Source organism: Falco biarmicus, chromosome Z, assembly GCF_023638135.1.
Source record: "Falco biarmicus isolate bFalBia1 chromosome Z, bFalBia1.pri, whole genome shotgun sequence".
Taxonomy (NCBI): domain Eukaryota; kingdom Metazoa; phylum Chordata; class Aves; order Falconiformes; family Falconidae; genus Falco; species Falco biarmicus.
Genome location: NC_079311.1, coordinates 33,346,322 through 33,373,796, shown reverse-complemented (window position 1 = coordinate 33,373,796; position 27,475 = coordinate 33,346,322). Strand labels below are relative to the sequence as shown.

The following is a 27,475-nucleotide window of genomic DNA, read 5'->3' as shown; positions in this document are numbered from 1 at the left end:
AAAAGGATACCACAAGTAGTAACTACCAGCACTCATTTTCAATTTCTCAGATCCTTGCCATTCTGTGAAAGACATACTAGCAGGCATTTTACATGCAATAGCACTCAGGTTCTTTGCTGGTTCAGTAATGTTTTTTTTCCATATACACAGGTTAAGGGAAATCATTCAATTCCTCATCTAAGCTAATTTACAACACCGTGTGGATGTCCTCTCGACCCATAACGGTACCCAACCCTCCAAGTAAAGTCCCCTAGAACAGTGACTAACAGGGTATTTGACTCAAAAGGGTAAGTGCATTGTGTATCATATTGCTTAGACAGGAAAACCTGCAACATTCACACACAGCAGACTAATTTATAATTGGGGCAACAGGTAGGTATAGACTGAATAACCAGAGGACATCAAGAAAGGCAGAAAAAAACAACCACAAAAAAAGAGCTGCTTGTTTCAGGAAGTACTTGTGCTTTTTATGATTTTAAGATATTCACATTACAGTGACAATATAGTTCATATGATTTAAACAAAATAGTTTCATCTTTGCACTTGAAGCACAGCCAATGACAATCCTCTGGGGAAAGAAAAATAAATTTTTCAAAGGAATAATTCCAAAGACCAGAAACCAAGGTACAGTAGAAAGTAAAGCTGACAGCACAGAAGTCCCAAACTCTTAAGGGCTACTGCTTGCAAGACAGCAGTACAAGACAGTGACAGACATTCTCTGTTTAGAAAGAACAGCATACATAGGTCCATGAAACAAAACAAGATGAAAAAAGTGTATTTCTAGTTTTCACTGATCTACAGCTCTTGGATTTTTTAATATAAAGTGTATAGTCTTGTGAGGCTGCTTTGAGAGAAGTAACCATTCCATCACACAGGACAAAGCCTGGATAACTTGGTAAGATCTTAGTATTAGTAATACAGTTGTTATTAGTAGGTGCTTCTACTAAGCATTCCACACACACACACAAAAAAGTGTCAACTGTTTGACATTCAGAATCTTTGTTCCTCAGCAAGAAATTTACTGTCATTTAATTCATATTAGCAAATAGCAGAACGATTTACTAGATTCAAAGCTATCATTTCTGGGACATGCACAGTCCCATAAGGAACTGAGTCAAGTGATACTTCAGAGCCACACTGAAAATGACTTACAAATGAAACTGGAGTTTCAGAGGAAGAGGAGGTGAAGCAAAAACTGGCACAAACATTAAATTATGGATCCTTACCAAATACCTTTGATATGTATGTATTACCCATTTCTGTTGTACTGATGGTTCCTACGACAGCATACCTTGGCCTTACCCAGTGATTAAGTTACTAGAGGATTTTAAAACCTCTAATGAATGCAAACTTGTAAACTATAGAAGAATATGTAAGAAGACATTCACAGAGTTCTACTCACCATTCCTATGCAGAAGAGGATGAATAAGAGCAGCCATGGTACATCTGTGCAGCTGTGGTCCTCCAGAGGCTTCCACTCTCGCTTGGAGCTCTTACATGAGAAGAGAGAGATGAGGTTTAACAAAACTTTGTCTTCTGCTCATAACAGAGAAAGGCAGAAAATGACTCCCCAGGGCATTAACACAGGATTTACCTTTAAACTCAAATACAGCCGAAGCAGCTTAGTCAAAAAACTTAAAGAGTAAGGCTCACGAAAGATACTTCAAAGAAGAGCCTCCACTGGAAACTTGATTGACAAAGAATTATTTACCTAGAACACAGGACATTTACCCAGAAATTTACAGGTATTTATCCAAAAAACAGGTTATTTTCATTTGTATTTTTTTTCCCTAACAGATGAGAGAAGCTAATGGCACAGAATCAACAATATTTGCTATTGTAGTCCTCCACAGCTACCTTCCAGTAATCTGCTTTCCAATAACAAAAAAAAGTTAAACTTTTAAAAGCTCCCAAGTTTTAAAATACTATTGTCAGGTTTAACAAGTACAGTGTACATAGGAAGGAGGTAATAAATTGCTGTTACATGAACAGTTTTCTACCTGCCAAGAGGCAGCTGGGCTTAACATTTCAGCAAAGAAATCAAGTCTGTATCACCCAGGTGCCAGAAAGGAAAGTTGTGTATTTAAAAGATTGAAATACTCAGTGACGGAGGCTCTATTGCAAAGTATAAAGACATAAAATTTCTTAAGTGTGTATACTCTGCTAAGGTAGTTAAAATCTGTTAAAAAAAGTCAATTTACCATACAGGCAAGAAGTTTTTTAAGAAAATAATAATTTTAAGAAAAGAATGAGCATTGGCTATAGCACAAATCTAACCACCATATCAGAATTTGTTTATAATAATAATAAAAAAATATTGATTATAGCTGCTTTTACAAATACATGGTTACACAGACAAGCTTTTCAATTAATTCCCACATGCTAACTGTTTGCCTATGTCTACTAAGACCCCAAAAATGCGCACATTGTTTTCATACTTGAGGAAGAAAAAGAGATTGATATAGGGAGAATACAGAACAGGCCTCTTCACAGACAGAGCAAAAGAGGTTACCTATTCAAATTTTGAAATTTTTTTTTCCTCTCAGGATTCTGAAGGATCTTCAAGATTTTCTTGACAAGGTAGCAAATGTCAGTACTGAATTCAAATAGCATGGTTGGATGAGAAGTCAACAGCTTTTAGCTCCAGTATGTATTTTTGTAGATTTTTTTTTTCCAAACAATGCTGCAGCATGTAGCTCATGTGATATTGGCAAGGTATTTTTTTGCCAATTCACAAGCACAAAGCAACCTTTTCAAATACTAGCATTAGAAAACTACAAACTGGGTACAAGATAAATGTAATCCTACATGCACTATGCTTCAAAAAGCAGAGTTTAAGTAGCCTGCCTTTGCATTAGGGAATTCCATGCTACTTTTGGAATCTTTTATTAAGGAAGTTCCACTTGCAGATGTTGTATTTTATATACTAAAACTGTGCAAATTCAATCTGACTTTGAAACAGTCAAACTTTTTTTTTTTTTTACTCAATAATCCATAGTGAGAGTTGCCAAAAGGTCACATTATGCACTCTACTACACTCATTCAACAAAACCGTCTTCTGATCCAGGTGGTTCACACTTAAAACTGACACACTATTCAAACTTAACATTTACAACAAAATTGTGACATTTATAGTGTTACAATTATCATAATCATAATTGCATACAATATGTAAAGCTTCATACTTCCTATTCCCAAATCCACTCCAAGAACTCTAGATCCTTTAGAGATCTATTTACAAACAGCAGAGAGATTTCAGCTATAGATGTACCTTAAGATTAAGTTGCCCTTGGCAAAAGAGGGAGCAGTAAGAGGTACTGCAGTGTGGTTGGTTTGTTTTGTTGGGGTGGGGGTGGTTTATTCTCTCTGTGCCATCTGCAAACAAAATCTTTTAATAGGATTTTTAAAAGCCACTGGACATCCCTTGGAATAGCTCTGGCAAAGATTTAGGTTGTCTGACTAGTCACAGTTAGTAAATAAAATGGATTACTTATTGTAAATGGACTAAGTGACTAAGTCAAAAACAAACTTGAAACGCCATGGTGTAGCACACAGTTCAAATGTTACACAGAGGAATTAATTCTATGTCCATAGACTTTACACTGCTCCAAAACATTAAAAAAAAAAAGTTGTTATTTTAAACAAAAAGTACCCTTGGAGGCAACTCAAAAGACACTACATACTTGGCAACCTTCAGTTTAACCGTCTAGCATAGTAACATGGTATGAAATTATACATCTTTTATGCACCTTTGGAGCAATACCCTGTTCTAGTAGCCTGTTCAAACTTTCTCCTCTCCAGCCCTTGCTACAACCCAAGCTAGATGCCATTATCTGTCTGCTGTTTTCTTCTCAGTTGCTTCTCTGCATTTTGGATTCCCCCTGAACCTTCTTCCATAGCTTCACAGTCCTTCCTCCTAATCTTTGATGCTGGTGTCTGTGTGTCTCTCTTGTGACTGCTCCCTGTTCACTCCACACCTTTAGACATTTCCTCAGACCATGATATTTATGCTTGGGCAACACAAATTGTCAATCTATGGCCAACATAAGGTCTAACAAATGTTGTTTGTTCTGCAGTCTGGAAACTGTGCTTTCTCTCTGTTGTAACTGAAATACCATAAAAATTTTAGCAGACATGCTTTGCCTGCAGTCCTAAAGCAGCACTTCTGATTTCAGCCTTTCCTCCAGACAGAGCCTTCAGTATCTGCCTTCAGTATCTGCTAATGCAAGAATGCTAGAGAAACACGTAGAGGAAAAAGAACATTTCTGGAAAACATTTGATTCATTTTAGGTTTTCTTTTAAAACAGAACTTTCATAGTTTATGCTGTGCTTTCTGTGGATATTCTTACCATTAACAAAGTACAGGACTACCTGTGCACTGTTATGACAGCACCAAGAACCTGATAGGAGCACTATCAGTCAAGAACGCGAAGTGGGAAAAAGAGCCTGTCTCTCCCAGAAAATCTTGTGGGTTGGGAACACTTCTTCTGCCCAGAACAGACATTCTGTGCTGATTTTAAGAGTTATTTACTCAACAACCCAAATGAGCATGTTCAGAAGTTGACATCTGTCCATTTTGCAGAAGACTCAGCAAACTTAATGCTTCTCAAAAACAAATGCTATTGGGTGAGGCACAATTTTACAAATGTCTGAATTCCACACCCGGAAAGTTGGATGTCTAAAGTTGGGCTTTCTCTTGCAGAAGAGAAGCATGAAGAATGCCAGCACATTAGCTGTTGGCTAGCTCAATTAAGAGCTGCATGGCTCAAGACAGCAAGTGCTTGTATGCAAATGCAAAATAAAAAGCGGCTATTTTCTTGGTATTCATTGCATCCAATCACTTCAAAAGAAATGCAGAACCCATCCTCCCTCCAGATTTCTTCCTCCCTTCCAAAATATACACTTGCAGCACCAAATAGGTGGTCTGAATTTATGTCTCTTCTGCATAATCATAACACAAACCCACTGACTACCACTTTCACTGTTAACAGTAACAACTGTACTGGACGCTACAATACAAGCACTCACCTGCCCCAACCAGACTGCAACACACACATAAGAGCACAAAAAAAAGGGTAAAAATACAGCATGTCAGCAGAAAACTGCTGATGCAAGGAGTTAACAGAGAATTATTTTTAAACAAAATGTCTCACGCAATGTAGAATTTGGGAGTGATGTGACTGAAGCAAGAGGCCAAGTAAAGAACATCTGCAGTACTACATATATGGAAAATCAAGCTGTGGGCATGTAGCAAAGATGTGAATGAAATCAGGATGAAGATGGAATTTGCCATCAACAGAGGCTTTTGAAACATCATGAGAAAGACGGCATGAAGAAATTCTAAAATCTTGTAGTGATTAGATCATGTGCTTCAGGAAGAAGAAAATGAAGCTACTGCTGAGACAGATGGGCTGCATTAAGGCCAACCCAGTGAAAAACTGGCCCAAGTAACAGCCACTGGATGAAAAGGAGACGCAGGGAGATGTTGAGACTCCACCTTAGACAAGGTTTTACTTTGGCTAGTGAGTTTAAGCTAGCAGCTGGAGAGTATAGGACTGTTCCAATTTGCAAGAACAGTAGCTTCATACAGGTTGTCAAGGACAAAAAATAAACCCAAACCAGAACAAACAAATAAAATCCTCACATTTTTCAGCTAAAAACAAACCTCAGAAGAGACCCAGGACAAGGATGTCCCACCAAAATCCTATGGGAAGATGCACTAGTCATGAGGAAAAGGAGTCTTGCAAACTATTAATGTAACTCCAGAACTACCATACACAGTGCTAAGCAAGCCAAGAGAAGACAAAATTTTAAAGCAAAAAGTCAACAGCCAGCAAAACTAAACCAAGTTAAACTTCATGAGATACCAGTTACAAGAGCTGTGCTGCTCTGGCTTAAGAGAAGACTTCTGAGTGGAAGTGCTGGGAACTTCTAGAAGGTCCACATCCAGGACAAATCATTGCAAATTACTTGTAAGTAATGCTAGATGAAACCTTACAGGCAGATGAAACACAGTGACCCAATAATCATCTACTTGAGTGTTTGGTTTAAATCCCTTCCACTTCAAGTAAAAAATAACAGAAAATAAGACAGAAAAGCTGATTTAAACAGACGTGCATGAATCATTTTGACATTCTGTCTTAAAAAGCAATAAATTTGTTTGGTTTAGTTTCCTTTTAGCTTTCAATCTGGTTTTAATACAAGACAAAGATACTGCAAAACATCTAGTTTTCCATTGCCAGGCATTGAGAATAAGCTTTCATATTTTCTACACTTAGAAACTGCCACTTTCTTCCTGTTGAATACTGAACACAAGACATGACATTTTGACTCATCCATCTAAACTATCAGGCCTACATTTCCAAGTTTTTTCAGATCCTATATACTCAGGCACATCAGCATTTGGCCCATTTCCCCCTTAGCAGCTCACACCGTACTTCAAGGATGTGACTTTTCAGAACACTTACTATTTCTGAAACTTCTGTTGGTTCAGCTGGTGGGTTACAGTACTGCCAGATACAGACCTAGTGCGTGGAAACTTCTCCAGTGCATTCACCAGTTACATTCATTCATTATTTGACCTTTACTTAAAGACTACAAAGTCACAAAATAAATTCATTCACTACTCTCACCAAACACACACTGAATTTTTAACCACTTCTGGCCCTTAGTCTCACTTCTGTATTACATCTATCTTCCAAGGTTTTAGTATCTCAATCATGACAGCAATGGCATGTCCTTTACAAAGACTTCCTTCTTAAGATAATTTACAAAATTTAGGAAAATTTAAGATGCATCTTCTGTTCACAGAACTATTGTGTTACACTGTCAGTTACAAACACTGGTATGCATGAATACCTGAACTCCTGTTTGTTCCTTAAAATAGTGTCTGTGACTGTTCTTTTCAGTGGGAATGGTTTATTTTGTTTTTTTAAGTACAGAACCATGCTAAAAAACAAATCGATAGTTCCAGAAGCCACGGAAGTAGTAACATTGATTTCCTTTGGTCCTTCCGTACAGTACAGTCAGATCCTCTGGTACCTAAAACAAAGGCAAAGTTCTAATCACAGTTCTTCATGCAGTGGAAACAATTTTTATTTTTTTTCGTCCTTCTCATTTATGCTTTCTGGTATTTAAGAGTAACTCCGCTTTTGTTACAGCTCCTTTCTCTGTGGCAAGAGTTTGACCTCAATCTTTCATTAAGCTCACAGGAACACAACGAAACCTCTGCATCAGCTATCGCTGCTGAATTAGCTATCACTGCCAAGTTAGCCATGTTGAATCAATGATTTTTAAGTTACTGAGGCAGTGGGTGGGGAACAAGTAGTTTCCTGAAGGAATGAAATGTATGTAACCTGTGCCAAAGATACTTTTTTAAAAAAATATGTTACCTGCAGTTTAAATTACTACAAAAGGATTACATAAACTGACTTTTCAAATGGCTGTAATTAATTCAGGGTTTTAAATATGGAGCATTTGTTGTTATAATTTCCAACAAGTTTCAATAATAATAATACTGAAAATTTTGAGTTGCAACTATTTCAGGTGTTTTTTTCTTTTTAAATGAAAGGATAGCTTTTTATTTTATTTTTAAAAATCCTCAGGGATATTACTACTGGTGCAGCAGTTTAAGATAGGATGGGATTTTCTAACCCATTAAGAACCACATTCACCTAACTACATTCCCTCTCACTTGTTTTACCACCTTGACATAACTTTTGGATTCAGAGTATATGCAACTGTAGCTCAATACAGGAGAGTAAACAGAAATGACTGCTGTTTGTATATTTAAATCAAGGAATTCAGAAATGGCTGTGTAGCCACCTATCTATATAGGAGACAAGCAGCCATAGTGTGCACACAGCATTAATAAAGAGTACTTAGAGGAAAAAAAAAGGACACTTATCCTGACCAGGATCTTTTGTGGGAAACTGCCACTGAGTCCTGCAGAATCTACGTTTGCTAGAAGGAAGGCCAGTTCTGATAAAGTGCCAGAGATTCAACTGATTTTATGAATAGCATTCAGTTTACTCCAAGAGCACAGTCAGTACATAATACGGTGACTTTACACCTACAATGCAAGTTCAGGGCTCCAGAATTGGCGAGTCCATTTGCAGTACTGTGCACACCACAAAATGACATGTAAGACACAGTCCAGCTCTTGAGTTCTCCTTGGGAAATAGAGGCTGCTACCTAGAAGTCAGCCAGTCCAGAAGATTTCCTGCAACTTAAGTTTACAACTTCACATGCTATTGAAACATCTCCACACTGCCAAAACCAGACAGTTCCTGAAACTTTTGATAGCATTTCCTAATAACCATTTCATGAGCTGATTCTTTACTCATTTTACATATCTTTACAAGCTAAAGAAAGTCCCAATCACATGCTGGCTTTTACCATGAAGCACGCGATATATGAAAAAGAGGACCCATAATTTACTAGTTTACCTAATGCTTCCAATACAAGCTATCAGAGAGCATGGCATTTTTCTGTAAAGACACAGCACAACTTTCTACACTATTCAACCATTCAATAACTAGCAGTAACTCTGTATTGTCCTAATGAAATGTCTTCCTCTTTAGGCTCTGGAATTAAGATCTGTTCAGAAGTGGAAGAGGAAATGAGTCCTGATCCCAAGCATTAATAGTTCAGGATGTTTCTGGATCACTCTTAACTGAAGCCTAAAAGCAAGACATAAATCCCCTATTCTGGAAGCAGCTGCAGCCATTTTGACATCAAATGAAGTTACCAGCCATTCCTCTCCTTTCACTATGAATGCTGAACTGCAGCAAGTAAGATGGCCAGTAAAATGCACCTAAACTACATTTTGACCACAAAGTGGTTAAAATGTATGTGATACCAATTAGAGGCACTGACTAAGTTCACTATAAACACGCCTCAGTAACTACTTCACTAAAAACAGAGCATTTATCTGCTCACACAGTCAACTTAGCAGATTATAACTGATCTGAACAACAGCATCAGCACATAGAATCAAAACCTAGCAAGCTGTTTCACATTTTCAAACAAAAGCATTAGGCAACTTTTAACCTGTTAAATACCCTACACAAAAGGAATTCATACTGAGGGGGAGGGAAAAGGCATGGACATTTTTTAACACCCTCACAAATGAACAAAGCAAAGCCTCCCTGAAAATGCCAATATGAATGTTTGTGTTACCTCTAGTGGGAATGAAGCGTGTAATTATTCTAGGATCTTCTGTTACTCTGAAGACTGGATGACACTGTTTCTAAAAAAGCCCCAAAACCCTAAACCTTGCAAAACTCGCACACACTTCCCCCGCACATGTACACTTCTGAGAACAAAAGTAGCAGCTCTAAACTAGCTCTCTATATAAAATCTTCATGTGATCAAAGCACTCTGTTTATGTGTCCAAAGCAAAGTCTTGAAATGTTAAGTCTGTTCAGTTCATGACTTCATCAAGTATGTTAACATCTTTTATAGAAAACCCTTACTTTACTGCACCATGAAGCCCAAGAACACTGTGTGAAGCTGCCCCACACAAAGCACTCATCATTACCTACAGACTTGTGCATGAGCTACAAGTGTAAAGCACCAAGCAGTAGCTTACTGCAGTTTATCACAAATTCAGATGATTCTTTCAGGTTCACAGTAAAACTGATTCAATATATAGCAAATTATTGGTATGCATTCATTACTAGAGGAGGAACCCATACCAGCAAACCCAGACTTTTACTCCAGAACTATGCCAGTTCCCTGGAAGAATGAACTATGCTTTGTCAATATCTCCATGAACACACCAAAAACATTCTTAGTGTAGACTTGTCCTGGCTCTGCCTCTGGAGATGAGCAGTATTGCTCCTATCCCAAAAAGCCTGCAAACGACAGCATTATTCTAGGAGGCAGACGCTTGAATTCCCCCAGACTTACAGAACTGAAGCCATGTCTCCCACCTCCAAATGAGCTTGTCACTGTAATACTATTACAGCGACAAGCAGCTGTCATCTCTAGAAAAAAAAAGGCAAATATACATTGTTCCCTGCAAGTGCCCTCCACTGTGAGCCTTCCTCCGGATACCAAGGGCAAAGGCCTTTGGACAATTCCAAAAGGGACAGCATCACAGAACACGGAAATTACGGTGGTGTTTCCTTTTTTGTGGAATTTCTGCTTCAATCTCATTCCAAAATGCTTTATTCTTCAATTTACTTCAAAGCCGATGTTAGTCATGCTTTCAAAGTTTTACTAGAAGCCACATGCGAGTACTTTACATGTAAGTACCCGCAACGTTATTTGCCTAGTAGCGCCACGTCACCACTTGCTCTCTAACATCTTGTCCACTGAAGAGATGCATCTGCTCTTTGTAAGTACAAAACTCAAGAGTTCATGACAGGAAAGCTTTTCTGATGGTGTACTACTGCTTTGAAAGTTATCCACTAAAGGGTAAATTATTCATGCTTTGCTTCTCTTCAGAGATGAAGCATACCACCAATTCTGGTGTCCAACTGCTACTTCACTTAACTTCTCATACTCCATACATGATATTTATGAGTTTTCAACATAATGTAAACAAAATTGAGAGCACATAAGACAGCACTTACATTACTGACGATGTAATATAAAGATGTTTACCCTGAAAACTCATACAAGACTTCGCCTATGAATCTGACAAATGTTGTGTTGTCCGTTGTCTTCTGCTCATCTTTTCAGTCAGCTCACATTAAACATTTCTTCTAAAAGTCCTTTATTACACGCTTTCACCTCAGGCTACAACTTAAAATATTTATCTTGAAACATAACACAGATGATTAAAAGAGCTGACACGATCAGCACACCTGCTGAGGTTTTGAAGTTTAAAAATAAGGTCATCTGCAGACAAAAGCCCAGGTTTTAACCCTCAAAGTATTTAGTTATTGTTTCTTTTCTTTGTAACACATTGTCAAGCACTTATTAGAAAGCAGCAATAAGTAAGGACACTTTACAAATATCACAGTAATATTTTTCAGGGGATTAAAATATCCAGTTCAATACATATTTAAAAAAAAAACAACACAACAAAACAACAAACCTAACACCAGTTCACTTTCTGGAGTATTTTGCACCTACCAAGTTACTTGAATGCACTGAATTTCCTACTTGTATAACAACCTATTAAACAGATTCTCAGATTTTATTCTTACTACAAGAATGCAAGTCCCAAATTGCAAAATATTTTCAAACTTTGGACTAGTAAAACATTGTCCGATCACAACACACACTTTGCTTTCAAATGTGTTAGCTTTATCACAACATGACAGTAGCAGAAGAAAAACCACCCAACTCCCCAATTAGTGGTCTCCACAGAAGCTGAAGCCCATTCCATAGAAAACGCTACCCCTGTTCTTTACACTCATTGTGTGTGATGAGTAATCTTCTCTGAAATAATTTTTTCACTCTTAGAAGTGCCTAAAGCAGAACAAGACCAAAACATTACAGTCCTTTAAAACTTGTGGCCTGCACAGTCCTGCTGTGAAAAGTAATGATTTTGCCACTTTCTAGAGACATTGCAGTCTGCTAAGTATTCTTTCAAAATGCATCCTACATTCAAATGGGATTGTCAATTGAAAATCCTTAAAACATGTATATTTGTATTGCATTTACCATACTTGGAAAAGAACTTCCTGCCTTTTAAAGGCAAGGGCCTACTTGGTGAAGGGTTCATGATCCTTGTGGCACTATATTGAACACTATGAACTAACTGTTGCACACCTTGGCCACACGCTTTCTTCCACAACACTGTGTGAAAGCCAAAAGACAGAGCTATGTTGGAAACTGAGAATCCAATAGCCATATTGAGTTACATTTAAAGGATGCCATCTGCACAAGAACTTCTCAGAACCTCTACCCCCCCCCCCCCCATTTCCTCTAATGAAGATCAGAAAAACTTCAAATTCACATGTGGGGGAAGGGAGGAGTTTACACAGGTTCTTGAAATACAAAATCCTGATTTACAGGCCAAAATTCCTGGCATAACAAGAAAACCACTCAGTATTACACTAACAGGGCAGTGCTTGAGGACACTGAAAGTGTATTAGATTAACAGGAACCCACACTAAGAAGGCTCTATCTGATTCATGGAGTAAAGGGCGAGAGGAGAATGGAAAGGGAAATAACATGTCAAGTCCTTACCTTAATTACACAACCATAGTTCCTTACAAGTAGGCAATTATTTTGCAGTTTTTCCACAGCAAACTAGGGCAAGTCTGACAAAGCGTCCCCAGGACATGGCTATAATGACCTTTACTTTAATCAGTTTCCTGTTTTGTTTCTACAGATTCGTATATGACATTTGTATATGACTCTTGCAGCACTTTGCACACTTGGTGTTGAAATCATATTACAGCAGAGAAAATTAATCTTAGGACTGTAAAGCTAACTTCAAAATGAAGTTGACTTCTCTCTTCTTAAATATGTATACAGATGTTCTTGAGGCTATTGTCATACAATTGTACTTTCATTCCATATTAGAAATTTGCTTACCTTGAAGATTAAAGGGGGAAAAATGAAAAAGAGGGGGTGTAGGGACAGGAGGCAAATAAATGCAATAAATTTTATTTGCTTCATAAACTTTGAAGTGGCTGGAAGACCTAAAAGAACTCTATTATATATTCACAAACACTGGGTCTTTCTCTAAAATATATACACAAAAACCCTATTAGTATAGTTTCATCAAAAAGAGATAAAATTAGCAATAGTTCAGTCAGCAGGTAGTGGTCACCTGGCAACACTGCATAACTGTCTTTCAGAAGCAAAATATAAAGTTTACACAATTCTCCAACAGCTCCTTCAAGTGAGAAAGAATCAAATACAAAACAACAAAGACACAGTTTCTGTCAAGTTGGTTTGCAAGTTTTTTTGGGTTTGCTTTTTTTTCCCACTAAAGAAACCACTCTAAGTTCAAAGGAACAAAAATCATAGCAGCCCAAAGGACAAAAAAGCATGCACAGCTGGTGCAAAGCTTGCCTTTAGAGTAAACAGCACGAAGACAGCTGACAACTTCACTACATAACACACGCTGTGATTTCTTCATAATGAAAAATAAAAGCAGCCAGTTGGATGATACTGAATATACCCTCACAATTGCTAACCTAACAGCTGACAGCATTCTAGATGCCGACTAGATTACAATAAAAAACTTTGTGTTTCGCATTCACTATTAACAATGCAAAATAATAATTTCCAAAATTGTTTTCACCATATCAAAAAAATGCCTTGTAAGGATGCAATCTTCCATGCTTATTCTTAATCCTATCAACTTGTGCTTAAACTATCAACAATGAACTATCAGCAAACTATCAATGAACTATCAACTATCAATGAATTATCAAAAAAAGGTCAATCTGAATTACCTGACAAAGTAAACTAGATAATGCACTACTTAAAACTTTTAAAATGTGACACAGCTGCAAGAAGTCAGAACTTCAGAAGGAGCTAGTCCTCTGTGGGAAAAAATCAATTAATTAGAAAGAGTACTTGCAAGTATCTGTGTAGTTGAAATATTTCTTTCTACATTAAGATCAAAAGGAATTATTTGCACAGTTGTTTGTGACAGCATCTGTAAGAAGACACCTCATGTTTTACAGGAAATAGAGCTCACAGTCCAGAAATACAGAAAAGTAGTCAACAACTCCCTGAAATGCCTGTCTCATTAGCACTGCTCTTGGATCCTGCTTGTAGGCTTCATTCTGTATCTGCTCACCAGAGGCTAGAAGGGAAGTTTCACCTACTGTCAATGTGTTGAAAGGGACATCAAGCTTCCTAGCTTCTGGAAGTAGAATTCACAACTCATTCTGTTTCTGCTCATCAACACCATGACTCAGCTGGTCTTCTTCCATGACAGTACCCACGCCCACAATGACATAGGCATGTTTTGATGCCCCCAACATTCACTCGGCTGCAAGAACCTGACAATTTAAGAGATGGCTGAAGTACAATTAAGGATCTGTCTTGTCCATAACAGCTTAGAAGAGATACTTCATCAAAACGATGAAATTTTTAAAAGTTAGGAACTCCACATCTATTCTCTATTGCTTTGACAGCAGACGTTTGAGGGAAAGTTAATGGATGATCTGTCCTACCTCCTCTTATACCGCGAAGTTCTTTTAGTCTTGTAAAAACCAAGGCCACCACTAAAATCACCAAGAATAAACGAAGCACATGTTATCCCAGTCACGCCCGTAATTTGCAGTGAGATTTTACGCTTCTCTCACATATCTTAAAGTCACTAACATACAAAGATGTAAGTGTAAAATAAACACACAGTATTTCCCAGTCCCAAAACAAACACCAAGACCTCAAAAAGTTGCCTTCTTTCCTGTAACATCTTGCCAAAGCAAATGTGGTTTAACTATAATCAGCCGCTTCAATTCAATTGCAGAAGAGCAGGAAGAGGGACTGGAATCTGTATCAAAACTGCTCCAATTTAAGCAATTTAAGGTCCACTTCTGCCCACAGCTTGTTCCATTTCATGAACAATGAATTTCTGTCCCTCAGACATAACAGTGCAAACTTTGTGTAGCTGTGTTACATACTAGGTCAGCGGAACAATCTGAGTTACACTGTAAGTTTGCTTCCTCAAAAAAAAAAACACATCAAAAAAATCCAGAAAGGTGTATGGACTACTTCCATCAAACAGATTTACAGCACAGCCTAACAGTCATGGTGACATGGGAGCAATGAACTCTAACAGTTATCTCACATCATTAGTTCATTGTAAAACTGGATTTGCAGGAGATTAGCAGAAAAAACCACTGATGAAGAAGAAGAATGAAAAGAAAGGGAAGAGAGTATTGCCACTTGACTGCGGATTCCATTTTTCCTCTTTAATGTAACTAATCAAATTTCTTCTAAATCTTTATCTTATCAACTTAGGGCTTCAGCACCATTTGCTCAAAAGATCCCCATGTCTAGGAAAGGAAGATCATTTCCAAAACAGCCCAACAAAAAAAAAAAATCTATCTGTACCAAAAATGTGTAGAAACTTTTAAGCTTTGTTGTACAGCAGATCCATGACAAAACAGATGCACCTAGACAGAAGCACTCATCAGAGAAGCTCATGATAAAGATACGGTAAGGGAAGACAGTGGGCTGGAGCCACACGAAGGTATTCAGCACTGCAAGACAAGATATCAATAGAGCGGAGGTATTTCTCTCCCGTCATTCACAAAGTTTTATTTTAATCTTATGTAGATTAGCACACTTTGGCCAAACAACTACAGTTCAAAGAAGTGTTTGGAAGATCTGGTCATGACAACCAACAAAGAGTACACAGACTGCTCCAAGACAACAACTGTAAGATGTAGCTGACATTGCACAAGGTTTTCCCAACAAGCTCAAGCTTCAAGATGGTGACAGTCAAAGAGTCAGCAAGCACAAAGAAATAGAGCTAAGTCTACCTAAGTAAGTGGAGACCAGCGCATGCCCCTAAAGAAACAAAGAGATGACACAGTTTTAACACCGAAAAGGAACAACAGGTTAACAAGAACTCCAGTTCTGACGATAAAGAACAAGTGCAGATCACAGAATATACTACAGCAGGGGAAGTGAAAGAACTTTGTGCGAGCATAGAATATGACTGAAATGGAAAAAAAGAAATACACTAGAAAGAAGTAATCCAGATTGAAGCACCTCAACAGGTTAAACAGCAGGAAAGAATGAGCAAACCTGGAAGGAAGCCCAGTATGGTTGTATTAAGCTCAAGTTAATATCACTCGTAACAATTCACCAAGTTGAAAAATGTGGTAGAACAGGAGGTAAGTTAATGAAAGGGGAAGAAAAATACTAGAATTGCAAGCACAAACAGCAGCAGAGGAGAAGAAATAATAATCAGAGAGTAGAAGGCAGTGTAGAATAAGATGAGGACAGTATTACAGAAGCCCAGGGAGAATAACACATCAAGTAGTAGAGGATTACAGATAACTAGCAAAAGCAGCAGAGATCAAGGAGGGTAAAAGAGGAGGGAAATCCTTGCAATTTGGCTAGGAGGAGGCTGCAGAGACCTTAATGAAGGCAATTTTAGCAGACCACGGAACCTGGATCTTTAGTATGAAGAAAAGAGGACTGTACAACAAAAAAATGTAAGTGCTCTGGAGTTTGGAAAAGGCAAGCAGACTTGACTGTCAGCTTTAAGGTTGGAGGATAGTAACTCAGAATAAAAATCAGAGAGTAAGATAGCAGCAAGAGGTAAACCCCAGAAATTTAGAATTAAAACAGAAAAATTGAATGAATGGGGCTTTGGGGTCAGGCTATGCACTTAAAAGACAGAAAAAGCAGATAGCAAACACAAGAATCCATCACTGTAAGTAGCAGGCAAGAGTGCTGAGCAAAGGTAAACATGCCAACTCTAATCAGTTTTTCTCTAGAAACCTTTAGATTCCATAGGGGAAGAGACACAGGAAGAAGCCTAAGGCAGAGCTCCAGACAGCCTGCAAAGCAGAGGAACTGGGAAGTGCATTCCGGGAGAGGGGGAGGGTAACTGAGTGTGAAATAAGAGTTAAGAAGAAGACGTCAAAGAAATCTGCCTAATTCAACAACCAGTCACAGGTAGATGCATTACCACAAATGAGATGAGGAGGTGGCAGTCATCAGAAAGGGACTTGGAAATGCAGTAATCAGGCAAGATGGCTGGCAAAATCAGAACAGAAGTAATAATTTCTCTCAGAAACAGAACTGAGGATTAGCAGATGAAGATCAAATAGGCAGACAGCTGAAGAAAAAAACGTAATGAGAAATCAACTTGAGAAACAAAGACATAAGGAATGAGGTGAGACATCCATGATAAGAGACTGTATGTCAAAGACTAACATACAGCTAGCTACACAGGGAGAAGCAAGGACTAAGTGAGGCAACACAAAGGAACATCCGATGGACCCCTGCTCAAGGAAAGTTTAAGAGGAAGCAACAGCAGGGGAAGTATAAAGATAACGGTAGATGAGGAACACAGCATTTATTGTTAATGATAAATAGGAGGATAAGACAGACATTAGGCTCTAATGTAATGCTGTACTGGTGGTAGCAAGGTTTTTGCAATCAATATACCATACAAAACTGTTATGATAAAATATTCAGCAACTAGCCTTTGATTTGGATTTCCTGAAGGGAGACACAATTGCCTATGACTAAGGAATTAAATAAACAATATTTTATATTTGTTAGGTATATGGGATACAAAGGTCAGTTACTGTACTGTATCTTGCCACACATAAGGAAAGCAAATGAAAGGTTCAGTAGTGTACTATTAACATCATGCGCCCTGAAAGCGCAACACAAACTTCACTGAAAAACAGAATCAGTTAGTTGAAACCTGTGAAGCCAGATATTTAAACCACCTGATTCTTCTGCTTTCAGACTAATGTTACCCACAAATAAGCCTGCATTTTCACTTAAGAAAAGAACGTAACAGTGAATAGCAATTCAAAGAGGTAGAAAGGGCCTACCAAACACTTAAAAAAAGCAATTTCGATAGGAATCACAGAAAATACTGTTGGAAAATACTTCAAAACATCAGCTTCACTCTCAGCACTCCAAGTCTGTAACAGCTTTCCTTAAGCCACTCCTGACAGAGGTTCATCTAACATTTTTTTCCAGCAAACCTCAAACAATACAGACTCCACTAGCTCCCCTGGCAGTCTACTGCAGTGACCGAACATTTTTAAAATCTGGCATACATGTCTCTCTCTGAAATTCAAGTCATTTCTTCATGCATCATAAAGCTGATTGCCTTCTCCTCTGCAGCAAAATCGCTGTACAGAAAGGATGTTCCCTATTGCAACTGGACAGCCCTCTGCAGTGTTTTGCACTGGAAGGACAGAGCCCTTTAAAAAAAAAAAAAGTCTGCCTGAACAGATGAGCTACAAAAACTCATCTCTGTGATGAGTCATCTGGGACAGCAGAGATGGACTTTCCCACATAAGCAGTCTGCTGGAAGCTGGATTCAGCCACTGCAAGTGACACAGCCAAAGGAAACTTAACATTTACAAGCAAGCAAAGCACAGCCACAGCATTAGTCATGAACGCTCATCCTACAGCCTTCAGGAAGGAGCCATGCAAAAAACAGTATAGCCCTGGTCATGTTGTTCAAAGGGAAAGTTAAAATGGGAAGCCAAGCCGCAAACTGGAGCACTGGGTGGAGTTCCTGATTGCGCCTCGCTTGGCAGCACCACTATGGGGGTAAAAAAAGAGGAGTCAGTAAGAGCAAAGCTGCACAAGGGGGGAGGGGGAAGAAAAAAACCCCCGAGCCTGGAAATAGATGTGCACCGGGCCAGGCACACACAGGGAGAAGGATGCAGGAGGGCACCTGAATGAACCCTTGGCCATGGAGTGGGGAAGGGGGCTGGGATTAGGCCTGTCTCCCTTTTCAGAAAGGGCTGACCTGGGGGAGGCCCTGGACATGGCAAATTTCCTCCCACGAGATGGCTCCTCTCTCTGGGTGGGGTAGGAACCCCAAAACAAAAGCTGCAGGGAAGGGGAGGGAGTGCAGAGCTACATACCGGGGGGGGTGCATCGAGGCACCGGAGAGGGGAGGAGGCAGTGTGGAGCCATAGGACAGGAGTGCAAGGCAGTATGGGGATGGCAGGGGACAGCTGCAGGTATGCTGCTGCAGCCATGGAAGGGGATGGGAGCAGGATATGGCAAAGACTGCAAAGCCACAGCAGAGCTGGGGGGAAAGGGGCAGGATGATGCTGATCCACTGGGGAAGCAGCACACAGTTTGCAGAGCAGTGCAGAGGGTGGAAGTGCCTAGCATGGTGGGAGCAAGGCTATTGGGGGTGGGCAAGGAGGTGCACTGCCATAAGGGGGAGGAGCAGAGCCACAGAAGGGAGCAAAACACATCAAGGCTGGGGGGTGGGGGGGGTGGTAAAGAGGTTCACAGCCATGAGAGACCAGGACTACGGGAGGGGAGAGTAATGGGTTCACTGCCATGGCAGAGCAGAGCTGTCGGCGGGGCGTGAGGGGGGGGGAAGGGAACGCAAGGAGTTCACAGCCATGGGAGAATACGGTTACAGGGGATGCAAGCGAGTGCGCAGCTACAGGAGAGCGGTGCTACAGGTGAGGCAAGGGGATGCACAGCCGAAAGACAGCGGGGCTACGGTGATGAGAGGGAGCAAAGTGGTGCCCAGCGACGGGAGAGCAGCGCCGTGAGAAGTAAACGGGGAGGCACGGCCACCCGAGAGCACGGCTATGGCGGGAACAGCGGGTGCGCGGCCATGGGACAGCACCAGGCGGGCGAGGGAGGGGGGCACCGCCGTGGGGGTCAGCGGGCCCGCAGCGCTGGGCGGCGGGGCCAGGGGAGGGGAGGGGGGCAGCGGGGCCCGGCGGCGGGCGCGGGCCGCTCACCTGCGCGGCGGAGCTGCAGCAGCCCATGGCGTCCGCGGGTCTCTGCCCTGGCGGTGCCCGCTAGGCGCCAGGCGGCGGGCAGGCGCTGGGCGGGCAGGCGCTGGGCATCCACTCGCCCCGACGGCCCGCCCCGGGGCGGCGGCGACGTGCGAGGCGGCGCGGAGGAGCCGCCGGGGAACCGCCGGGCCCGATCAGGCGAAAGCGGCTGCAGCACCAGCCCCGCCGCGGAGCCCTCTCATCCTCCCCCCGCGGCGGCGGCTGCCGCGGCTGAGGGGAAGGGGCGGGGCCTGGGGCGGGGCCAGCGTGCTGCAGCGCGGGGGGTACCTGCCCGGCCGGCTGGCCCCGCCCCCGGCCCCGCCCTGCCCCGCCCGCCGCTTCCGGTGGCGCAGTTGCCTTTGCCCGGTCGCCAAGGCGACGGCGGGGCGGGTGGTGGCTCCGGTCCTGGCCCTGCCCTGCCGGACGGGCCCTGGTTGTTGCCTTTCGGAGCTGTGCCAGAGCAGACGTTCGTCTCGATTCCCCGGAGGCGGTGCGGGCCCTGCGGGGGTGGGGGCAGTCGCGTGGGGAAGCCGTGCCCCGGTCAGGGTGGTTTCCAAGTGTCTGGTACTCCGAAAGGGAGACGAGGGCTGTGTGTGGCCTGTAGTACGTGCACTTGTGAGGGGGCTTGAGGTGCCCCTGCTTGCTGGTGGGAGATGGTTGAGAAATCTACAGCCCAGCAGGCCTGTGCCTTACACTGCCTTTAGTGTGGCTTACCCCATTCTTTAGACCAGGTCCTACCATTAAGTGCCCAGCCATCTGAAATGGTAGCCTTGAGTGATTGCAGAAGATGTGAATTGTGCCCTAGGTTCGCAGCTAATTGATTGCCATATTTTTGCAGCTGATTTTGGCAGGCTTTGTAGCCATCTCAGAGGCACAAATGCAGGTGTCAATTTTTTGAGCTGTATGCCTCAGTAGCTGCAAAAAACTGGTTTCATGAGCTACATCAGGATGATGCTAGCTGCGTGGTTAACTGATACAAGTTCAGGCTTGGAACCATAGGCTGGACCATGTTCCTAAACCATGCAGGTAGCAGCAAATGCCTCGGAGCTTCTGAAACGGTGAAGCCACTACAGGGCTGCATCTTGCAGTCTTTAATGGCAACAAAGGTGTCAGCTTTTCTCAGAGTGAAAGGGTGTACTGTTTGGAAAGTTGCAGCCTCTCTTAAGGAAAATTTACTGGGCCAGCAGCTGTGCTTGAACATGGCCTAAGCATTTTAGTGATACTGTATGATAAAATATTTTTGCCAAATCTTAACTCTGTAACAGGTTTAATTCTATCAATATAGTAGAATATCCATGATTAGAAGTAACAACAATGACTAAATTTAGAATGATCCTGTGACAGGCAGAATGAAGCAAAAGAGGCTGCCTGACTAGAGAAGGAGTCTCGTTAGGCTTCCAAAATAGATCAAAAACTGGCATGTGGGTGAATTGTGAATTATACCTTTTTTTTTTTTTTTTTAGATCTTTGCAGTTTAATGGCAAGTAACATCACTTCTCACAATTTTCATACTGTCTAACACCTGGTTAAAACACCTTTTTACCACTTATATGTACATCACCATTCTTTCTCATTGTTCCACCTCATTCCATCCAAATATTCTGTTGTATGCAAAGGCGTGACCATCAAAGAATTGTTTTGCATTAACACTCTCTAGGAGGCATATTTCTTTTGTGATTAGATAAAAAGAAATCTGTAGTCAATTCTTGTGTAACTTTGGATGTATCATTTCAGTTTCTCAGTTCCTCAGTTTTGCCATTTATAACCTTGATTTTGTCCCAGTGTTTGTCTTTTTTGATTGCTTGGGTAACCACAGCATGATGTCTGTGCCATAGATGTGATTTAGTCAATCTGTTAAATAGACCAAATTCAATGTTTTGAAATAGTCCTTTCATTTAGGACTTTCATTTCAGTAATTTCATTTAGGACCTCAAAGTGTTGTCATGGTAATTAAATACTGCTTCCTACTTTTTGCATGCAGACTAAATATGTTCACCTTGATTATCAAAAGATAGCAATGGATTAAAACACAGTCTCTGCCTCCCAAATTTGTGGACTTTTAAAAAGCAGAAAAAAACAACCCCCCCCAAAAGGCATTCTAGCCAATAATCAAAAGCTTTGTTCAGCTGTGTAGGTGGCTTTATAGTGATTAAAAAATACTAGTCCTTCATTGGGAGCCTTTATGGAGAAGCTTGTAAAGGCTGAAGCACAGGTAACTGGGGTTTAGTGGAAGTATGTGACAACTGTAGAATGTATTTGGACAAATCTGAGTGTTAGAAGTAATCACCAGAGTAATTGCCCTTATCTCTGGTTCTGACCGGAGGAAATTAGTTGCATTTTTGACAGAGATGCAGTAATAGCAGTGGCAGTAGATGTCTGGCTTTAATTAGTTTAACTATGCTAACTTTGGCCAGTCACAGAAAACGGAGGATAAGTTAAGAGGTTCTTGCTTATTCATGATTGTACTTGCTTTTATATTAATTCAGACTAGTATTTTGTGAAGAAACTGGAAAGGATTAAAATGGGAATTGCTAAACCTTAATTCAGTAATATACAAGTTGAACTTTAAGCATATGCCTATGCATTTTTTGAATTGTGCTTTATGGATTCCTTTCTGAAGCCGATTGTAATCTTCTTTAAGGCATGGTTACATCACAAGTTGCTGAAGTGCAAATCTGACTGCCCAGATTTAGTGTTAGTAAGAATCCAGGGCTTTTTTCTGTAACAGATTTGAGTTGCCCTTCTCCCCTCATCTAAGAAGGATGAGCTTTATCTATATTTTCATTTCATTGCTAGACTCAGAATGACAGGTTAGAGTTTTTGAAGTACCATCTGATATTGGGAAAAGGAGACAGCAACAGAAAGAAGGCCCTAAAATGACAAAAATGAGTTCAGTAAATTGTAGGTTGTATCCAGACTGCTTCCATTCTGAGAAGTGTGGGGAAGAGAAAAAATAAAACAAACCAAAACCACCAAAAACAAACCTGTAAGGAAACATTCCAGAAAGAATGAATTGTGTGAAAATATTTATCTTTTCTCACCAGGTGTAGGATCCTAACCTTAGGCATCTATATTTAAACACCGAAAGATTTTCGAAGGTACAAAACAATCTATAGGTTTTGTTCCATATTAATGAGAGAAATACCTTTAAAATAGTAGCAGGTAAAATTCAGACCATTTAGATATGTTAAATATGAGATTTGGGGATGGAGTTTTCAAACAGGCTCAGTAATGGGCCAACTGCTTAATCAAGAAGTGGTCCAAACCTGGCCTTGCTGTTAATGGAAGGGAAGAGTTCATCATGCAGACTAAAAATTGAGTATTGCACCAGCAAGGCATTGTTACAGTCCTTGTGTTCACCTCCCTCTTCTCACAGACAAACTTAAGCTTATTACCATTCTGCTGACTTCTTCCTTCTACCAATAAATCTGCACCTACGAAAGCTTGGCAACCACTCTGCACTTTTAAAAATCCTATCCTGAGTGCTTAGTCTCAACATTCCTGTGTTTTGTTTTGTTTTTTAAATCTGTTTAAATACAGAATCACACATATTCCCTCCATACTGTGCCCAGTGAACAAACAGTTAGCTTGCATACATTTGTCTCAGTGTCAGATTAGGAGTGATTCTGCTGATTTCAGCAGAATACTAACAAAAATGCAACATGAGAAGGCATTCCAGCAAAGACATGTCAGCCCATCTCTGAGGAATGTGGGGATAAAGTCCACTGACACACTCAGAGCCCTGTGGCTCCATTATCTTGTATATCGCAGAACCCACCTGAAACCGATCATCTTTCTGGAAAGTTTCACCATGCCATTGCACTTTTTTACTACTGGGGAGCTACAGCATGGATGCTTGTGCCAAGTCACACAGGACACCAGCCACAAAGCAGAGAATTGAAACTGTGTCTTACAAACTTCAGCTTGTACACCAAAGATGCTGTCCGTTACGATTTTTAGTCAGTTCATGGCAAAAGCATTCGAGTGATCCTGCTTTGCAGTTGGAATGGCTCGACTCTTGCAGACTTTCTCATCTCTGACTAAGAAAAGTTGCATATTGCTCAGTAAGTCTGAGCTCTTCCAAGTTAAAGCTAATATTTTCTTGCTGACTGCCTGACCATAGAGGAAAACAGGTCAATTCAGTGAGCTTTCTGAGAAAGTCAGAAGACTTGCTGTGATCCTGCCTTGTGGTGCAGCCCCATAAATTGTTCACATTAGGTCTGTTTCAATTTAAGAACTGAAGATTCCAAGGACAGAGAAAGCAGCAGAGAGCTTTTTGATTTAATCAGGAAGGTGAAATCTTCTCTCCCTAGTTCAGAATCAAATTTTGGTCCGTCGTACTCTAGAGTGTAACTTTCAGTAGGAGGACAGACATGCAGGGGAAGTCCTGTCTGTTGGTGGCTATCAAAACTGTTCAAGACTCATTAGAAGAATAATATTTTGGTGTGTTCACAAAATGGTTTTCTAAGCATGTGGTTTATGCCTACAGTAGTCTGTTAATGCCACAATGAAAGTAAAATAGATATACTTTCAATATTAAAACGTGTTGCTTTGTAGTATATAATACCTGTCAGACTTCATTCTGATGTTGGACACCTGTGCATGAAGAACTGTAGGAATAGATCATTTCATGCAATCATTTCACGCAAGTAAAACACCTGTCATACATTTACCTCATTGTCAGCCTGAGCCAGAAACATGCTAGCAGTTTGCAGCTGAAATGTTCCATATCCCGTATCCAAACCTCTGAGAAACCCACTTTTCAGAAAATGATCTTTAAAGTAGCTGATACAGTGCCATTGTCTGGAGAAGGCGGGGGAGAGGGCGAGGGGATGGGGTGTCCAACCCATGTCACAGTAGCAACCAGAAAAAATTTAATTTGTTTCAGCTTTGTAAGAAAGTTTTTTGTTGCCCAAAGGAGACACGCAGAGCCAAGTGCAATCCTTCCTGTAGAGACAGTATCATCATAATACATGATTAGCCATTATGATCTCCTGTCATTTCACTCCAGGAGAATTATGGCTCTCACACTGAGCATGTAAGACTGCAGATGGAGGACTGCCTGCTACAAATCTCTTGTAATGCTGCTGCAGTAAATCTCTTTAGAGAAAAGTCATTGCCTAAAAGAAACTATGCTAAAGGGACCTGCCATTTGTTTTCTTAGGGAAGATGGGAAGAGGGGCTATGGAGGGAGGTACTGTTCCATTCTACATTTCTTAATGTTATGCAAGGAAGCATTCATCAAGGAAGATTCAGCTTTTTCTCAGTAAGACAGGAAAGGAGACATGGCAATATTCAATGTGTTGTGTTGCTCTGGCTTTCTGTATAGTATTTTGTATGAGAGAAAAGGACTAGAAACATCACTCTCCAGAGACTGACTTAGGCTGTAATGGATTTTACAGCTTAGTTATAGTAATGGACAACTAGAGGTTGCTTGATTGGGACAGATCTGGACTACTGGTTATGGAGAACATATACAGCGGGCTCAGAGTTGGCATTCAACTCAGGTGCAGGCTTCAGACCAAATAGCCTTGAGACCAAAGAATGCTTTGTCATGAACACAAACCCTCATTCATATACTCAGTGTAAGTGAATAGACACTGATGGTGCTCAAAATATTCATGGGTATCCTGTGCATGAGTCCTTGAAAGTACTTTTTTGAAACCTTGAGGCTGAATTAAACCAGAAGGGTAGACAGAGAGATGGGACTGTCACAGGACTCAGCATAACTCAGCTCCATACTGCACTTGGCAGTATACATACAGTCAATGCAGCTGCCAGTGACAGCTAACAGGAAAATTGCTGAGGGTCTTCACACTGAATTTCACTTTTCTCTCTGGAATGAGTTTTAAAGGTCCCAGGCTCACTGCTTAGTTGTTCTTTGAGTCACTGTAGTTCAACTTTAAAATTCTGGTTTCAAAAATCTGAAAAGCAATTTTGTTTTATACAATGCCAACCACTCCCAATTACAAAAATGAGTACATATAAATATAAACAGGCATCAAGATTTATTTGAAACTGAGAATTTCAATTTGCACATCCCCTATACATGTAGAAATGCTTAACTTTCAACTTTGCTTAGTGAAAGCCTATAAGTGATCATAAGAATGAAAGTCTGGTGTTATGTTAATTTTTCTGGCTTCCAGAAAAGATGGAGACTTTCAGAAGTTCTGTGCTTCCATCAGCTCCTGTTAATCCTGACTTTCTTTTTGAAAAAAGCACATTGCTTATTTAAAAAAATAATTTAAACTTTGTAAGTGGTAGAGCTTGTGTGACCCAACTGGTCTAGTTGGAGGGTTTCCATCCTTGCTGGTCCTGAACAGCTGGATGGTACTGTGAAAAACGTATGCACTCCAGTAGATATCTGCTCAGCAGTATCGGGTATCAGGCTGCCCATGTGCCTTGAACCAGTCTTGTGCTGGCTGACACAGCCTCATACCAACAGCTGTGGTGTCTGAGGCCACAAAAAGCTCAGATGGGGGAAAAAAAGTCCTTGCACATCTGCAATACTCACTGTGGTATAAGCACCAAAGGGGAAACATTGGCTGACAGTATTCTTGGGAAGAGCAGGTTCTATTAACTTCTTCAAGCATTTTTTCTTGTCAGTACTTTATCTTTGATTACCTGCAGGCTATAGCTCAGTTACAGAATTTGCTTCTGATTGTTCATTCAAACTCAGAAGTATTTTACAGGAACACAATTAGTCAATGGTTTTTAGGTTTGGTTTGGTTTGGTGTGGTGTGGTGTGGTTTGGTTTGCTGTGGCTACATCTGTTTCATCTGGCAAAGTATTCCCCTAAATACTGGAATAATATCCACCAAGTACATTGTTTTATAGTGTGTAGAAAGCCAGGACTTGTCTGTGGGAATTTTCTTTCTCTGCCTTTCCCATAACCATTAATTTAGCAGTACTCGAATGTTCTGGTTGCTCTCTACTTCTTCCTGACACCATTCAAACTCCAGCCTCTAGTCACTTGTACCAGTTTTCCTGCTATTAATTCTTCCATTGACAGTTGTTTTAAGTTCACAGGTGGGAGGATATTTCAAAAATAAAAGCAGAAGCAGTTTGCCTGTAGAAAATAAGCTGACATGCCAAACATGCTGTTGCTTCACTGAAAGGTACATCACTGTTGAACAGGTGACACTGACAAATAGCACTTTTGCTGTAACATCATCACAGTTGTGGCAGACAAGCAGAAGTATTTAACTTCTGTTGCAGGACTAATGAGCATGTGATTATTGACACAGAACTGAGATACTGGGGTGAAGGGACTGGGGCAGGAGGCTAAGAGTATGGGGAGAGCTGGGATGAGTGCTAATAACTGACTGAAGAGGTTTTCTTTCCTGTCGCTGTCCCTGTTACCTCGATGATTAGTGTTCCCAAAACCTGACACCCGACCAAGGCAGCTAGCTAGGTGTGGACCACAGAGCCACTGACAGACCCTGGGCACAAATGTTACAGCTTTACTGGTTTCCGTGGCACACTGGAAAAACCCCAGGGCAGGATGCAGTGTCTGGCGGGGATGCTCTTATAGCTGTTTCTGGTAGGAGGGATTAGGGAAGAGTGAAAAGTGTGTCACTTTGAAATCCAGAAGATCTGGTGAAACAGTTTTCAAGCTGAAAGATGGAAAACATTTACATATTGAAGAAGTGGTTTTCTAACAATGCTGTGGGAATGTTGTATACTTCGGAGAGGTGGAGTCTATCCACCAAGTCTATCCAAGGTGGATGCTTATGATAGCTCATTACCAGAAAGCCCCTTGCAAGTTTTAGAAGTAGATGAGGAAACCTCTCCCTCCTTGCTTCAGATCTTCATTATGCAGGGCCCAGAAGCACGTCCACCTTCCAGGAGTTTAGTTGGCTGAGTTCAGTTTAGCTGTCTGAGCCCAAGGTCAGCTCTTTCACTAGTAAGAACTGTTGTAGAGAAGGCCAGAGGCAAGGGCCTGCCCCTCCTTTCCCTTGGGAGCTGCCCTTATGCTGGGGTGCTGCTGCTATGCCACATACAGCTGCGTAAGCAGATGTGTCGGCATTGGTCTTCACCTTGACTAAGACCCCACTGGCTGGGCTGTCTGGCTTGACATCAGACTG

At 40.9% G+C, this 27,475-nt stretch overlaps 1 protein-coding gene across 2 annotated transcripts in view; it reads right to left on the bottom strand.

The window, feature by feature from the left end:
- SLC44A1 (solute carrier family 44 member 1) overlaps positions 1-19,630 on the bottom strand; it is a 63,859-nt gene extending 44,229 nt beyond the window's left edge. Inside the window, exons 1-2 of one of the 2 annotated variants that reach the window (XM_056324906.1) lie at positions 19,353-19,630; positions 1,403-1,492 (exon numbers count right to left, since the gene is read on the bottom strand). In XM_056324906.1, coding sequence (XP_056180881.1) covers positions 1,403-1,492; positions 19,353-19,379 — 117 coding nt within the window. In that variant the 5' untranslated portion in view covers positions 19,380-19,630. The remainder of the gene's footprint in view (positions 1-1,402; positions 1,493-19,352) is intronic. The other variant, XM_056324907.1, reaches the window with a different exon arrangement.
- Between the last annotated feature and the right edge of the window lie 7,845 nt (positions 19,631-27,475).